This window comes from Capricornis sumatraensis, chromosome 2, assembly GCF_032405125.1.
Source record: "Capricornis sumatraensis isolate serow.1 chromosome 2, serow.2, whole genome shotgun sequence".
NCBI classification, from domain to species: domain Eukaryota; kingdom Metazoa; phylum Chordata; class Mammalia; order Artiodactyla; family Bovidae; genus Capricornis; species Capricornis sumatraensis.
Genome location: NC_091070.1, coordinates 42,738,821 through 42,757,107, shown reverse-complemented (window position 1 = coordinate 42,757,107; position 18,287 = coordinate 42,738,821). Strand labels below are relative to the sequence as shown.

Sequence of the window (18,287 nt, the reverse complement as noted above, 5' to 3'; positions counted from 1 at the left end):
GAATCTTCTGTGGTGATGGAAATGTTCTATAACTGTACTAGTCAATGTGGTAGTCACTAAACACATGTGGCTACTAAGCATTTGAAATGTGGCTAGGTCAAATGAAGAACTGATTAAAAATTGACATAATTTAAATAACCATGTGTAGCTAGTGGCTACTGTACTGGGTGGCACAGGTGTAGACGACAGTGGAGGGACATGTGTAGTATAGGCTTTGCTCTTATTGTTAGAGAGGTGCCTCGGACTTGGAAATCCCAGGAGATCAGGCCAGGACACAAAGAATGGAACGATAATAATCTTTACAGCTATTCAAGGCTATTATATGGCAGGCATTGGGCTATATTCTGTCTAATGTAATTCTTTCAACAACTCTTTCCCCTTATTACATAAGTTTGGGCCAGGTACTAGGCTCTATATTTTCCCTTTCTGTTTTATTTCTGAAGTTGAGGTATGACCATGGGAAAGGGCGTGAGCTTGGGCTAGTCTGGGATGGTACTGGAATTTGGTCTTTTGGGCCAGGTCTCTTATGCACGAGGACTATTGTCCTCTGTACTTGGTTGGTCAGTCCCTGGGGGCATCGGTTGCCTGGGAGCTCTGGTGTGGCTGTTTCATGCCCAGGCAGGATGAGGTGCTCGAGGCATAACAACAGTAATGACTGCTCAAGTCAGTGAAGATTCAGCATTTGCTGAAGTTTCTGGAATTTTGCAGAATAGGTGGTCATCTGGAAGACTGCTCAGACACAATAAAAAGCAAAGAGATTGTCTGGAGATGAGGCAATAAAATGACTGAGAGGGAAAAGAAAATGCTGCATGAGCTGGCTTACACATAGGAAATATCTTTCTTGTATAGTTACTATGGCGTGGTACTAAGTCACTTCAGCCGTGTCCAGCTGTGTGTGACACTATGGACTGTAGCCCGCCAGGCTCCTCGGTCCATGGGATTCTCCAGCCAAGAATACTGGAGTGGGCTGCCATGCCCTCCTCCAGGGGATCTTCCCAACCTGCGTCTCTTAGTCTCCTGGATTGGCAGGCAGGTTCTTTACCACTAGCACCACCTGGGAAGCCCAGTGTGGTTACCAGGTGAACACAATTGCATCCTAGAACTCGGATGCATCCTGGTTCTCTCAAAGGAGCAGTTCTTAATCTTGGTTGAATAGCTTAAAAAAAATATTACCTAGAAGGGTGGGATATGAGGTGGGTGGGAGGGAGGTTCAAGACAGAAGATAAACACACACACACACACACACACACACACACACACACACACTTATAGCTGATCCATGTTGTTGTATGGCAGAAACCAGCACAACATTATAAAGCCATTATCCTCCAATTAAAAACTTTATTTCTAAAAATACTAAAAAAAATACTGATGTTTGGGCCCACCCTCCTTTGAACAAAAGAAAGTGAAAGTGAAGTTGCTCAGTTGTGTCCAACTCTTTGCAACCCCGTGGACTATAGCCCACCAGGCTCCTCCATCGATGGGATTCTCCAGGCAAGAATACTGGAGTGGGTATTTCCTTCTCCAGGGGATCTTCCCGACCCAGGGGTTGAACCCAGGTCTCCCGCACTGCAGGCAGACACTTTAACCTCTGAGCCACCAGGGAAAGGTGAACACAAAGGTGAACACAAGGTGTCCCTCCTTCCAAAGCTCTGGGGACAGGGCCCTGCACCTATATGTATAAAAAGACCCCCCACCAGCCTCTTGATGGTGACACATGTCACAATGTGTAGTTAACATACAGAACTGGTAACCTTCAAGTGTTTTTAACATATACAAGTATAAATGGCATTAAAGACTTCACACAAGTAATAGATGGAAAACATAGTGGATTGTCATTAATAGAAATTCATATGTGAAAATTAAAGGACCCTGTCATTTTTAGGTCATTGTCATAGAGAATGAGCAAAACCTCTCTTGGTGATATAGATGGGTCATGGAATTCTAATAAGAGCATCATCATGATACAGCTTTCAAGAAATCTCCGTGTACTGAAAGCTGGCTACAGATGCCCTCATTTTCCAACATACTTACTCTCTGTAGGTAGTTTACTCTTCCAACTGCACCAATTTTTCTCGTGTAATTCATAAATCCGATATTGCCTTCAGTGGAAGCATAGAACTCATTAATGTGAATATCCCCAAATCTCCTGATGAATTCTCTCCACACATCTGCTCGTAAGCCATTTCCCATTGCCAGTCTGACTTTGTGGTCACGATCATTTGGTTTCTGTAGCAGGAGAAAGAAGAGACCAAACTGAAACATCTTGGGAGGCTGTACTTGCATATTAATAATGGCCTTTGTATTTCTACATATTTATGTTGGTTATGAATTGACCTTAGTGGACGCCTTTATTGTCCCCCACACATATTATACCCAACCCCTCACTCCCATCACAGCATGGGCCGACACTGGGAACTTAATAGCCGAAAGACTTGTATTTTCCCATTTTGATTTTTAACAGGTGATATGAGACAACTGGACCGAAAACTAAGTGATGCCAGTATTTAATCCCCATCCATTCTGAAGCTTGAGTCACATGTTGTTTTCCTTCTAAGTTTTATATTGAAGTATAATTATTTTACAATGTTATGTTAGTTTCTGCTGTACAATGATGTGAATCAGCTACATGTATGCATATATCCCCTCCCTCTTGCACCACCATCCCACCCTTCTAGGTCATCACAGAGCACTGAGCTGAGCTCCCTGCGCATGTTGACTGTTCTCTAGATGAGGCTGGCGAATCTCAGTGAATTGTAGGTGCCATGGGAAGCGGTCTGTCAGAGAGGGACACAATCTGAAGCTATAGTCTTCACTTGACAACGAAGAAGAAAATGGGAACACAGTCCAGGGAGAGAGAGAGAGGATCATTTTCTATAGAATCAGTCAAGAGCGCTCCTGTGAGGGCCTGATGGGACTGGACAGAAGACTCTTGCTCACGCATTCATTGTCTAGAGAGACCAGGTGATCACAAGAGCAGGTGGAGGGGAAAAGGGGGCGGGAACTGGCTTCCAGCTGCCTCAGGTGGCCTGGAGGAATATGCTTTGCTATAAATAGAAATCACAATGGAAAAGCTATTTTGAATACACAACTGAAAGCTGAGCTTTATCAATCAGCAAGAGAGGTGGATAAGAACTGGGCTGTTTTCCATTCAATCACATTTATGAGGCCCTATAAATATGCCCGAACCTTAGGTAATTTTAATGATATTTTATATTAATGAGACATTTGATTGAGGTCAGGCGATCACAGCTTGGAGGGAGGGGCAGGTAAATAAGTACAATTTTAACTTGCAAAATGTGTAGCTCGATGACCTTTGAGAGAAAACAGGATGGAGAGAGGTTAAAAGTGCTAGGTAACTATGGCTCTCCTCTACTGTCAAATATGAATGTCTTTAACTGAACAGCGATTTGCTTAAAAGAGCAGACATTCTGAAGAGCATTTCTACATTATTTCTTACTCTGTGAAATCACTGTGAAATGACTTTGGAATAAGAGACCCTTTCGGGGAAAAAAAAACAAAAACTGCAGTGAGAGGCTGGCAGTTCTCTGACAAGGGGAGAACCTTTGATCCTGTGGTTAAAAACTGAACCAAACAAAACTTGAATGGTTTCCATGCGAGAGGTGTCAAGGAGCCAGTGGAGCAGTGTGTGAGCATTTAATTTTTAAGTAGCTCCTTGGTCAAAATTCAAGTGACAAAGTTCTTTCAGGAGATCTAACCAGAGAGGTGGACAATACCTGTCCCTAGTTAAAAGCGGGCCCCTTGTGCAGTCTTATGAGGAGGAAATGTGTAGGCAGAGACAGACTAGGGGCTTCATGCCAGTGGTTCTTTTTTTTGGCCCCACCACATGGCTTGCAGGATATTAGTTCCCCAATTAGGCATCGAACCTGCACCCTCTGCAGTGGAAGTGCAGATTCTTAACCCCTGGACCACCAGGGAAGTCTGAGCCAGTGGTTCTTAACCAGTGTATTGAGAAGTCTTACCTGAGAAGCCTTCTGAACTTGCACGAATCTACTTGTTCTGAGTGGGAACCTATTCTCTTCAGCTCTCTTGGTCCCTAGGTTACTTGGATCCCTTTTATAATTATCAAGTACCGATAAGTCAGGATGGGCTTTGCAGGTGGCTCAGTGGTAAAGAATCCTTCTGCCAATGCAGGAGACACAAGTTTCATCCATGGGTGGAGAAGATTCCCTGGAGAAGGAAATGGCAACCCACTCCAGTATTCTTGCCTGGGAAGTCCCAGGGACAGAGGATCCTGGTGGGCTATAGTCTAGAGGGTTGCAAAAGAGTTGGACATGACTTGGTGATTAAAACAATAACAACAGCAGTCAGGACACCATACAGCTGGTTTGCCAGGGGCAGTCCTGGTTTACACCTGTTGTTCCGATGTGCTTCTTAGCGACACGCCTTCTGCTCTCAAATGGCCCTGTTTGGATAGTGACTTACAGATAGGGTCACCTTGTCTATAAGGCACTATTCCTCAGCAAGGACTGTCAGCTTTGCAGAGACTATCCTTGCCCCAACACTGGTGTGCCTCACTGCCACTCTGAGAATAAAACATTAAAAATATTTGCTTAAAAATAACCACCTGACTTGGTCCCAAGGCCTGTGTGAGAAGTTCAAGAGTAGCAATTCAGAATGTAAACCCGAGACCTTATTTCTTCTACATGCAGACCACCATTGCCCTCTTAGTTCATTTCTTTGTCTAATTAGACTGTAAGCTCCTTTGAGTCCAAATTTCTCTATATATCGTCCATAGTGCCTGGCCCTGTGCTTTGCATAGAGTATAATTCCTGTACTAAAAGAAGACATAACCTCCACCATGAAAACACCAGCCATCCTGTTCAACAGTTCACAGCTGGGACATCCACACCAGGGAGGGCTTAGGATGCAGGAGGCTGCAGCGCTCTGAAATGTGGGAAGTGGGCTGGCCTCACGGGTGCATCTGTCACCTGCAGGTGCCAGGTAGCTGGGCTCACAGTCACAATACCACCAGCTTAGTGTTCATCATAAACCGAGAGATCCAATTACACCTGCAAAAGGGATTAAGGCTGTAGGCTGGAAATGTTTGAGAGTTCCTGGAGCCTTTGGAGATGTCTGGTTCTCACCTAAGCTTTTGATCACCAGGGCCTGTGAGTAGCAGTGTTTCTCTTTTTGGAATTTCCTCATTACCAGAGCCACTCCCCAAAGGAACTGTATTTTAGGTCAAGGGTCACCTGCTCATTTGTTTTTTTAAACAAAGATCAAACATTCTATTCCACGTTACAGGTGAGGTGCAACATGCAAACACACCTGGGGCATTTTAATCCACCGCGGATTGAATGACTCATGAAGGGTCAGAGATCAGGGTGTTCAGAGAGGGTGAAGGGTGCCAGGTAATCAGAGGAAGCATTAGACTTTTATTAAGGGTTTTGCTATGTGTCAGGCAATTGGCCTGTATTATCTTAAGGTCCGAAGGAGCCCTACTGAAATGTGAGAGATAATCAAGTATTTGCCTCAGATTACAGTTGAGGAAACAGAACTTCGAAAAGTTTAAAGTAATTTGCCCAAGATCACACGGGTAGAAACACAGTTGCTCCAAAATTCAAATCCAAATCTATATGACTTCAGAGAGCATGCTTTTCCTTAGTTAAAAAAACAGCAACACACACACACACACACACACACACACACACACACACAGAGTTTAAGAACCCAACAGTACTGAAAGGCTTTTATATGAAGAAATGTTATTCCATTTATCTGTCTTCATCCTTTGACTCCAGCCTACTACCCAGAGGCAGATGCTTTTAATGCTTGTTGCTGCTGCTTCTCACCTCCATGTTTCTAAATGAAAAGATCTGCTATCTTTCGAGTAAACACTGTAGACATTATTTACTGATTTCCCATTGTGCTGGATGGGGATTAAACTCTCTCTCAATTTTCCAATATCACAATTTTTGGTTAAAACAATATTTAATGTTCACATTATTCTGCCCCTAACTCACCACTGATGAACTCAGTAACATACTATGAACAAATTCTTGAACTAATGTTTGTTTTTCTTAGGAATAATTTCCTCCCTGCCCATTTGCTTGATTTTCTTAGTTTTTATTTGTAGTTCTTTCCTTATCCTCCAAAAGCATCTAAATACAACGATACTCCTTCTATCAGATGATGTAATTTCCTTTTTTTCCATTTCTCTTCCTTTCATCCTTTTCTTCCAATCTGGACTAGTTGTTCTCCTGGCCTAGGAATATCCTTTGTCTCTTTTCCCTGGATCCTGGGTCTTCCTTTTTGTTTTTTTACTCTCCTGTTTGGATGGAATATTTTCTCTAGGAACTTCCTAAAGGAGGGTATACAGGAGGTAAGGCTTTTTTTTTTTTTGAGACTTTGAATGTCTGAAAATCTTATTTTGCCCTTGATTAATAATTTGGTTGTATATAAAATTCTAGATCATTAATAATGTTTACTTAGAATTTTGAAGGCACAGCTTCCTGTGTCTTCCAGCTTGAGTGTTGCTGTTGGCAAGTCAAATGTTTTTCATATAGAATCCTCTCTCTCTTTTGATAGCCTTAAATAACATCATAGTGTAGTTTAAGCATTAAAAAAAAATTCCACTCATTTTCTTAGGTACTCAATTAGCCCTTTCAATGCATCCTTCAGTTTTGGGAAGTTTTCTTGTGTTATTTCTTAATCATTTCCTCCTCTCCATTTTTGCTATCCTTTCCCTAATGTCATATTAATCAGATACTGAATCTTTTGGATCCTCTAATTTTCTTATTTTGTCTCCACTCATGTCTATCACTTTATCTTTCCTCCAATTTTCTGTAAGATTACTCAACTTTATCTGGCAACTTTTCTATGGATTAAGTAATTTTTAAATCTTATTTTTCAGGAGGTATTATTCTGGCTTTTTTAGTAGCATACTATTTTGGTTTATGGATATAATATCTACTCTAACATTTCTGAGAATATTAATTATTGATTTCTGGAAGTCTCCTACTGTCTGAATTAATGCTCTTCTTCTTTTTTAAAAATGATCTTTCCTGTTAGAGGTTTTCTTTTGGAATCTGTTCATATTTAGGAGTAAGACAACCCAGGTGGCAGTAAGTGGTAAAGAACCCGCCTGCCAATGTAGGAGACATAAAAGACGCAGGTTCGATCCCTGGGTTGGGAAGATCCCCTGAAGGAGGGCACGGTAACCCACTCCAGTACCCTTGCCTGGAGAATCCCATGGACAGAGGAGCCTGATGGGTTACAGCCCATGGGGTCACAAAGAGTTGGACACCAATGAAGCAACTGAGCACGCACAAGGCAACAAAAAGATGCTTGAGCTGCTCTGTCTAGTGAAGTGGCAGTGAGCCAATGTCCAGTTTCTTTTCTGCGAAAGTTTAGTTCTCCCTAAGAATGACTCGCTAAGATGGCTGGATGGCATCACCAATGGAATGGACATGAACTTGGGCAAACTCCAGGAGATGGTGAGGGTCAGGGAAGCCTGGCGTGTTGCAGTCCATTGGGTCGCGAAGAGACAGACACAACTAGGGGACTGAACAGCAACAACAAAGTATACCTCTCCTCCGACATCTTGCCTGCAAGCATTACTTAATAAAAGAGTTCTGAAAGCTGTGCAGGGGAAGGCAGCTGGTCAGTAAGTAGACAGTTACTCAGTCTCTGCTCTCAGTGCCTCAACCCCTGCCCTCCTCTGCTCCTAGGGTCCTTGAGAAGTTCAGAGCTTCTCTAGGTCTTCCCCAGACAGTAAGTCTCCTGTCTCCAATAAAAGATTGAGAGAGGTTGACCATGCTGCTCAAATGGTCAGAGTTCAGACCTGCTGCCTCCAGAGTCCTTGCTCTTAAGCACTACATTAAGCCTGTTGAGCCAAAACTGAACTCCTGCCTTAGGGTGGCTCGTGCATTTCTCCCTAGTCCTCTGCTTTACCAAGGGAGCTACTGGACATGACCCAGGAGAGGGAGGAGAAGCATCTTCTCAACATTGCCCCAGATTCTCCTGATGAACCAGGTCATTCTGTGGATGGGTGTCATTTGGTTCATATGCTTAGCTAGGGTAGGAGTTGCCTCGCTGATATCCAGTGCCTGGGGGCTGATGGTAGAGTTTGCTGCTCCAGGATCAGCCAATTTCAGAAGCTTGAAAGCCGAGGGCATTTCTGATGATATTGATGCAGAACCTTCCACCATCAGTTCTAGTTTATATCCACTTTTGCTATTATTGCTGCAAATGGCAATATTTCATTACATATATATCATCTCCTCTTTTTTAACTTTTTATTTTTTAGTGGAGTATAGTTGATTAACAATGCAGTGAAAGTTTCAGATGTACAGCAAAATGATTCAGTTATACATATACGTGTTTCTAATCTTTTAAAAATTCTTTTCCCATTTAGGTTGTTACATAATCTTGAGCAGAGTTCCCTGTGCTATAGAGTGGGTCTTTGTTGGTTATCCATCTTAAATATAGCACTGTGTACATGTCGATGCCAAACTCCCTAGTTATTCCTTCCCCCGCTGGCAACCATAAATTTGTTCTTTAAGTCTGTGAGTCTATTTCCATTTTGTAAATGAGTTCATTTATATATTTCTTTTACGATTCCATATTTAAGTGATAACAGAGGATGTTTCTCTTTCACTGTCTGACTGACGTCACTCAGTATGACACCCTCTAGGTCCATCCATATTGCTGCAAATGGCATTATCTCATTCTTTTTAATGGCTGAGTAATATTCCATTCCATACATCTGCCACATCTTATCCATTCCTCTATTGATGGACATTTAGGTTGCTTTCATGCCTTGGCTATTGTAAACTGCTGCAGTGAACACTGGGGTGCATGCATCCTTTTGGACCATGTTTTTCTCTGGATATAAGCCCAGGAGCGGGATTGCTGGATCAAATGGTAGCTCTATTTTTAGTTTTTTAAGGAATTTCCATACTGTTCCCCATAGGGGCTGTACCAATTTACATTCCCACCAACACTATAGGAGGGTTCCCTTTTCTTCACACCCTCTCCAGCATTTATCGTTTGTAGATTTTTTTGATGATGGCCATTCTGACCTCTATGCTACCTCATTGTATTTTTGATTTGCATTTTCTATACAAAAGATCATAACATTTTAAAAAACCTTTAACTGAAGGTTTATTGAGATGACTTTGAGCATTTCTTACAATACTAACAAGTATTTTCCAGACAAACCAGACCAGAACTCAGGGGTGGGGTAAATCAAGGGCAAACAGAAACTCCAAATCTCTTTCTAGATTAGAGGTTGTCCATGTACTACTATTATACACCAAATCATAATATATTTTGATGATGTAAAACCCCAATCAAACTGAATGCTTTCCAGCATCTGAGACAATATTAATAAAAAGGAAATGTGGAAGTGTGTGTATGGGTATGAACCTGAAAAAGTGACATACGAACATGTTTATTTTCCTCAACTCGGAAGGTGGCTCCCCTTAGAACTAACAGGAAAAAAAACCTAACATGCTCCCTCCCTCAGGAGACTTCTAACTGACATTGAGGTGTTTTTAAGGCAGAGAAGAAAAGCCAAACAGCGGGCCCTATATGGATTTCTGGGGTTTGATACAGAGGCATGCAATCTTCCAGATTAGGTGGAATATTCATGTGAAAAACAGAAATTGCTATGGGAAAGGTCCTCACCCAACTCATAGCTAATTATGACCCTCAGGAATCTGTTGACTCTGCTTCATGAATTAGAATAATGTGTGCTAAGCCCAGATATTTTGGGGGAACACATTACTTCCCTCAAGTCAATTATATATCTTTCAGGAGCAAGAATTTAGAGGTTCATTCAGCAAAATTTGTTGATGCCTAGAATGTGCCAGATATGGATCTCAGTGCCAGAGATCTGGCAATCAACAAAGCCCTGGTGCATGGAGCTTTCATTTAACTGGAGGAGAAAGACAACAGTCAAACAAACCTGCACTGTGTCAGGAGTGACAGTGCCACAGAAAGCAGTAACCCACGAGATGCATGGTAAGGGGCAGGACGGCGTGCTTGAGAATCAGTAGGAAGGATCTCTCTAATGAAGTGCCATGTGGGCAGAGACCACATGAAGTTAGAAGGGAAAGAACTAAGGCAAGAGCGTCTTATACTTCTTTACATCACACTGCTTCTGTTACAGGCATACCCTGCTTCATTGTGCTTTGCAGATACTTCTTTATTTTTTTCACAAATTGAAGGTTGGTGGCAAGCCAGCATTGTCAGATGATGGTTAACATTTTTAGCAATAAAGTATTTTAAAATTAAGGTATATACACTGTTTTTTAAAGATATAATGCTATTGCACACTTAAAAGACTACAGCATGGTATAAACGTAACTTTTATGTGCACTCGGAAACCAAAACATTCATGTGACTTGCTTTATTGTGGAATTCGCTTTGTTGTGATGGTCTGGAACTGGATCTGCAATATTTCTAAGGTAGCCTATATATAAACTGAACATACTGCTACTGTTAAGTCACTTCAGTCATGTCTGACTCTGTGCCACCCCATAGACAGCAGCCTACCAAGCTCCCCTGTCCCTGGGATTCTCCAGGCAAGAACACTGGAGTGAATTGTCATTTCCTTCTCCAATGCATGAAAGTGAAAAGTGAAAGTCAAGTTGCTCAGTCGTGTTCGACTCTTTGCGACCCCATGGACTGCAGCCTACCAGGCTCCTCTGTCCATAGGATTCTCCAGGCAAGAGTACTGGAGTGGGGTGCCATTGCCTTCTCCGAAACTGAACATAACTGGTGCTTATAAGTAGCAGTTGATCAACTTAGTGATCCTCTGAGTTTGTTTTCTTTTGATGAGTAAAAGGATTAAAGAAAGTAGAATCTGGTGAGTTTATTGCATTGTCTAGTTTAGTGGTCCTAACGAAGGGTTGATTTTGCCTGCCAGGGGATATCTGGCAATGTCTGAAGACATTTTGATTATGATGACCTGGGAGGATGGAGAGGGTATCACTGGCATGTCCTGCGTAAAAGCCAAGGATGCTATTAAACATCCTATGGTGCACGGGATAAATTCATACAGTAAAGAATGAGTAGGTGCAAAATAATGGGTGTAAAAAATTGGGACCTTGATGTGGTCCCAGGCAGGCTGCCCTCTCTGATGAGAGCTGAGAACCTGGGCAGAACGAGCTCTTTCAAACAACCCCATCAAGATATGTGGGTATCTACAGGCAGGGCAGATCCACAGTACTTGGAGTCATTACCTTGGGATATCTGTTCTAAGCTTGGTAACAGATTTGGTCAGATGGTTCCTAAGTTTATTCACTAAGCAACATTAAGTAAAAGTTTTCTGCATGAATGTGTTATAAGAGAGGGCAAGGCAATGAGATGTGGTCCCATGGGAGGCATGAAGACCAACACTTGCAAAGTGACAAGGGCCACAAAGGAGGAGAAAACAAATGAGGTACAGGAAGGAAGCAATGACTTCTGTTTGGGTGACTCACATAAGTTTAACCACTGAGCTGCCTGGGAAGCCCTATTACAATGACTGCCATCAAGTAATGGCTTTCCTGGTGGCTCAGACAGTAAAGAATCTGCCTGCAATGCAGAAGGCCTGGGTTTGATTCCTGGATCTGGAAGATCCACTGAATAAGGGAATGGCTACCCACTCCATTATTCTTGCCTGGAGAATTCCATGGACAGAGGCGCCCGACAGGCTACAGTCCATGCAGCTGCAAAGAGTTGGACATGACTGAGCCACTAACACACTAACCAACAAATTCCCTATGGTAGGTGTGCTGCCAAGAACTTTATAATGAAAAACTATAGTATAAACTGAAAACTGATATATGAGAAGCAGTTGAAACCTAGCATGATCCAAAGTGACTTGAATTCCCATCTTAGGCATTTCAAAAAGATAATGAAACATAGGAAGTGTTACCTGAGGACAGTTGCATAAATATCGAAGCAGTTCACCAATATACTGAATGACAGTGATGTTATATTTTCTGCAGTCATCCCAAAACTGGCTGGCTGAAAATTTGGTCCGCAAAACAAGAGTAGCACCTAGCGAGAAGGAATAGAAGGTACCAATAAAGGATTGCTACCAAAACAGTCCCAAGTTATATTTTTCACTTTTGAAATCCATATGTGAATTACATTCATAAACAAGTGTTAGGGACCAACTATATTCAATGCAAAAAAAAAAGAATAAGACATGGTTTTATTCAATAGGAGATTACAGTATAGTAGGGGAGAAGACATAAGGTTTTCTAGCAAAAGTCAGCTTGCAATAAATAAACACAGTCCAGTGAAGCCCTAAGTGTGTGTGTGTGTTGGGGGAGGTAGATTAATTTTTCCTGGGCAAGGACTGAGAAAGACATATTTTAAAAAAGGTAGAATTTGAATTAGGTCTTGAGAAATGAATATGGAGGAAAACTGAGAGAGTTCCTGGCAGAGGAAAAAACTTGAACATAAAGATAGGACAGTCGAGAAGGTTGGGGGATGGCCAAGATTCAGTTGGTCTGTGACCAGAGTGGTGAAAGGTGAGTGGGTCAAAGGAGATGAACCTGGAGAAGCAGCTAGGGTTGCAATTCTGGAGAGTCTGTAAGTGTCTTGAGCAAGCAGGAGATAGTCTTCTATGGTGGATGACATAGACAGAATAATGGTTCTCAACACACCCACATCCTAATCTCTAGAACCCATGAATATGCTACCTTACATGACAAAAGAGACTATGTAGATGTGATTAAACTAAGGATCTTGAAAAGGGGAGATTATCCTTCTCCATGGGAGGGCAGACAGATTGAAAACCACAATCACAGAAAACTAACCAATCTGATCACATGGACCACAGCATTGCCTAACTCAATGAAACTAGGAGCCATGCTGGGTAGGGCCACCCAAGATGGATGGGTCATGGTGGAAAGTTCTGACAAAACGTGGCCCACTGGAGAAGGGAATGGCACACCACTTCAGTATTCTTGCCTTTAGAACCCCATGAACAGTAAGAAAAGGCAAAAAGATAGGACACTGAAAGATGAACTCCCTTGGGTCAGAATATGCTACTGGAGATCAGCGGTGAAGTAATTCCAGAAAGAATGAAGAGATGGAACCAAAGCAACAACAACACCCAGTTGTGAATGTGACTGGGGATGGAAGTAAAGTCTATGCTGTAAAGAGCAATATTGCATAGGAACCTGGAATGTCAGGTCCATGAATCAAGGCAAATTGGGAGTGGTCAAACAGGAGATGGCAAGAGTGAACGTCGACATTCTAGGAATCAGTGAACTAAAATGGACTGGAATGGGTGAGTTTAACTCAGATGACCATTATATCTACTACTGTGGGCAAGAATCCCGTAGAAGAAATGGAGTAGCCATCAGAGTCAACAAAAGAGTCTGAAATGTAGTATTTGGATGCAATCTCAAAAACGACAGAATGATCTCTGTTCGTTTCCAAGGCAAACCATTCAGTATCACAGTAATCCAAGTCTATGCCCCAACCAGTAGTGCTGAAGAAGCAGAAGTTGAATGGTTCTATGAAGACCTACAAGAACTTCTAGAACTAACACCCCAAAAAGATGTCCTTTTCATTATAGGGGACTGGAATGCAAAAGTAGGAAGTCAAGAAATACCTGGAGTAACAGGCAAATTTGGCCTCGGAGTACAGAATGAAGCAGGGCAAAGGCTAACAGAGTTTTGTCAAGAGAATGCACTGGTCATAACAAATACCCTCTTGCAAAAACATAAGAGAAGACTATACATGGACATCACCAGATGGTCAACACCAAAATCAGATTGATTACATTCTTTGTAGGCAAAGATGGAGAAGCTCTATACAGTCAGCAAAAACAAGACCAGGAGCTGACTGTGGCTCAGATCATGAACTCCTTATTGCCAAATTCAGACTGAAATTGAAGAAAGTAGGGAAAACCACTAGACCATTCAGGTATGACCTAAATCAAATCTCTTATGACTATACAGTGGAAGTGAGAAATAGATTTAAGGGACTAAATCTGATAGACAGAGTGCCTGATGAACTATGGACGGAGGTTTGTGATAATGTACAGGAGACAGGGATCAAGACCATCCCCATGGAAAAGATATGCAAAAAGGCAAAATGGTTGTCTGAGGAGGGCTTACAAATAGCTGAGAAAAGAAAAGTGAAAGGCAAAGGAGAAAAGGAAAGATATGCCCATTTTAATGCTGAGTTCCAAAAAACAGCAAGGAAAGATAATAAAGCCTTCTTCAGTGATCAATGCAGGAATAGAGGAAAGCAATAGACTGGAAAAGACTAAAGATCGCTTCAAGAAAATTAGGGATAACAAGGGAACATTTCATGCAAAGATGGGCACAATCAAGGATAGAAATGGTAGGAACCTAAAAGATGCAGAAGATATTAAGAAGAGATGGCAAGAATATACAGAAGAACTATACAAAAAATATCTTCACAACTCAGATAATCACGATGGTGTGATCATTCACCTAGAGCCAGACATCTGGAATGTAAAGTCAAGTGGGTCTTAGGAAGCATCACTATGCACAAAGCTAGTGGAGGTGATGAAATTCCAGTTGAGCTATTTCAAATCCTAAAAGATGATGCTGTGAAAGTGCTGCATTCAATATGGAAAACTCAACAGTGGCCACAGAACTGGAAAAGGTCAGTTTTCATCCAATCCCAAAGAAATGCAATGCCAAAGAATGCTCAAACTACCGCACAATTGCACTCATCTCACACGCGAGCAAAGTAATGCTCAAAATTCTCCAACACAGGCTTCAACAGTACGTGAACCATGAACCTCCAGATGTTCAAGCTGGATTTAGAAAAGGCAGAGGAAACAGTGTTCAAATTGCCAACATCCATTGGATCATCAAAAAAGCAAGAGAGTTCCAGAAAAACATCTACTTCTGCTTCATTGACTATGCCAAAGCCTTTGACTGTGTGGATCACAACAAACTGTGGAAAATTCTTAAAGAGATGGGAATACCAGGCCACCTGACCTGCCTCCTGAGAAATCTGTATGCAGCTTAGGAAGCAACAGTAGTAGAACTGGACATGGAACAACAGACTGGTTCCAAATTGGGAAAGGAGTACATCAAGGCTGTATATTGTCACCTTGCTTATTTAACTTATATGCAGAGTACATCTTGGAATGTGAAGTCAAGTGGGCCTTAGAAAGCATCACTACGAACAAAGCTAGTGGAGGTGATGGAATTCCAGTTGAGCTGTTTCAAATCCTGAAAGATAATGCTGTGAAAGTGTTGCACTCAATATGCCAGCAAATTTGGAAAACTCAGCAGTGGCCACAGGACTGGAAAAGGTCAGTTTTCATTCCAATTCCAAAGAAAGGCAATGCAAAAGAACACTCAAACTACTGCACAATTGCACTCATCTCACATGCTAGTAAAGTAATGCTCAAAATTCTCCAAACCAGGCTTCAGCAATACGTGAACCATGAACTCCTTGATGTTCAAGCTAGTTTTAGAAAAGGCAGAGGAACCAGAGATCAAATTGACAACATCCACTGGATCATGGAAAAAGCAAGAGAGTTCCAGAAAAACAAAGTCTTTGACTGTGTGGATCACAGTCAACTGTGGAAAATTCTGAAAGAGATGGGAATACCAGACCACCTAACCTGCCTCTTGAGAAATCTGTATGCAGGTCAGGAAGCAACAGTTAGAACTGGACATGGAACAACAGACTGGTTTCAAATAGGAAAAGGAGTACATCAAGGCTGTATATTGTCACCCTGCTTATTTAACTTATATGCAGAGTACATCATGAGAAACACTGGACTGGAAGAAACACAAGCTGCAATCAAGATTGCTGGGAGAAATATCAATAACCTCAGATATGCAGATGACACCACCCTTATGGCAGAAAGTGAAGAGGAGCTAAAATGCCTCTTGATGAAAGTGAAAGAGGAGAGTGAAAAAGTTGGCTTAAAGCTCAACATTCAGAAAACGAAGATCATGGCATCTGGTCCCATCACCTCATGGGAAATAGATGGGGAAACAGTGGAAACAGTGTCAGACTTCATTTTTGGGGGCTCCAAAATTACTGCAGATGGTGACTGCAGCCATGAAATTAAAAGACGCTTACTCCTTGAAAGAAAAGTTACGACCAACCTAGATAGTATATTCAAAGGCAGAGACATTACTTTGCCGACTAAGGTCCGTCTAGTTAAGGCTATGGTTTTTCCTGTGGTCATGTATGTGGATGTGAGAGTTGGACTGTGAAGAAGGCTGAGCGCCAAAGAATTGATGCTTTTGAACCGTGGTGTTGGAGAAGACTCTTGAGAGTCCCTTGGACTGCAAGGAGATCCAACCAATCCATTCTAAAGGAGATCAGCCCTGGGTATTCTTTGGAAGGAATGATGCTAAAGCTGAAGCTCCAGTACTTTGGCCACCTCATGCAAAGAGTTGACTCATTGGAAAAGACTCTGATGCTGGGAGGGATTGGGGGCAGGAGGAGAAAGGGACAACCGAGGATGAGATGGCTGGATGGCATCATGGACTCGATGGACGTGAGTCTGAGTGAGCTCTGGGAGATGGTGATGGACAGGGAGGCCTGGCGTGCTGCGATTCATGGGGTTGCAAAGAGTCGGACACGACTGAGTGACTGAACTGAACTGAACAGAGTACATCATGAGAAATGCTGGAATGGATGAAGCACTAGCTGGAATCAAGGTTGGTGGGAGAAATATCAAGTACCTCAGATATGCAGATGACACCACCCTTATGGCAGAAATCGAAGAGGAACTAAAGAGGCTTTTGATGAAAATGAAAGTGGAGAGTGAAAAAGTTGGCTTAAAACTCAACATTCAGAAAACCAAGATCATGGCATCCAGTCCCATTCAGTTCAGTTCAGTTGCTCAGTCATGTCCGACTCTTTGTGACCCCATGAATTGCAGCACTCCAGGCCTCTCTGTCCACCACCAACTCCTGGAGTTTACCCAAACTCATGTCCATTGAGTGGTGATGCCATCCAGCTACCTCATCCTCTGTCGTCCCCTTCTCCTCCTGCCCTCAATCCCTCCCAGCATCTGAGTCTTTTACTTCACAGCAAATAGATGGGGAAACAATGTAAACAGTGACAGACTGTTTGGGCTCCAAAATCACTGCAGATGGTGACTGTAACCATGAAATTAAAAGACAATTGCTCCTTGGAAGAAAAGTTATGACCAACCTAGACAGCATATTAAAAAGCAGAGACATTACTTTACCAACAAAGGTCCATCTAGTCAAAGCTATGGTTTTTCCAGTAGTCATGTATGGATGTGAGAGTTGGACTATAAAGAAAGCTGAGCACTGAAGAATTGATGTTTTTGAACTGTGGTGTTGGAGAAGACTCTCGAGAGTCCTTTGGACTGCAAGGAGATCCAACCAGTCCATCCTAAAGGAGATCAGACCTGAATACTCATTGGAAGGACTGATGCTGAAGCTGAAACTCCAATACTTTGGCCACCTCATGCAAAGAGCTGACTCATGTGAAAAGACCCTGATGCTGGGAAAGATTGAAGGTGGGAGGAGAAGGGGACGACAGAGGATGAGACGATTGGATGGCATCACTGACTCAATGGACATGAGTTTGAGTAAACTCTGGTAGTTGGTGATGGACAAGGAGGCCTGGTGTGCTGCAGTCCATGGGGTCGCAAAAATTCGGACACTACTGAGCTACTGAACTGAACTGAACTGATTGGGAGAGACCAATGTAATCACAAGGGTGTGATAAGAAGTCAAGAAGGTCAAGGGTTGTAGGACAAAGCATGACAAAAACAAAAGACGCGAGTGAAATGCTTTGAAGATGAAAAAAGGGGCCACAAGCCAAAGAATGTGAGCAGCCTCTGGGAGCTAGCAAAGGCAAGGAAATGGACTCTTGCCTACAAGCTTCCAGAAGGAATGTAGCCTCACTAACATCTTGACTTTTGGACTTCTGACTTTCAAAAAAGGGAGAGAACCAACCTGTGTTGTTTTAAACCACAAAGTTCGTGGTCATTTGTTACAGTGGGAATAGAAAACTAATATGATAGGTAAAAACAAAGTACCTATCATATTCAACCTAACATAAGCATGAAATGTAGAAAAGTGGAATAAAAATATCACAGGTATTTTTCATGTTATTAGTTTATTTCTACTCCTAAACATGCAAAATCAAGTGTTTTAGGAGAAATTTTAAAAAAATACTACATTTTCCTTCTTAGCATTTATCTATTATGCTTAAGTAGATGTATGACTGATTGATTTATCCCCAGGAGGGCTTCAGAGTCATTCTCTTTTAGAAGGGCCCAACAGTATGATCAGACCCAGGCATTCCTTGCTGATTTGGAGGCTGGT

General features: G+C 42.2%; 1 protein-coding gene across 2 annotated transcripts in view; it reads right to left on the bottom strand.

Annotated features, from left to right (window-relative positions):
- SLC27A2 (solute carrier family 27 member 2) overlaps positions 1-18,287 on the bottom strand; it is a 52,497-nt gene that overhangs the window by 12,067 nt on the left and 22,143 nt on the right. For both annotated transcript variants that reach the window (XM_068964424.1, XM_068964425.1), the window contains 2 exons: positions 11,891-12,015; positions 2,035-2,229 (listed from right to left, as the gene is read on the bottom strand). In XM_068964424.1, the coding sequence (XP_068820525.1) occupies positions 2,035-2,229; positions 11,891-12,015 (320 nt within the window). The remainder of the gene's footprint in view (positions 1-2,034; positions 2,230-11,890; positions 12,016-18,287) is intronic.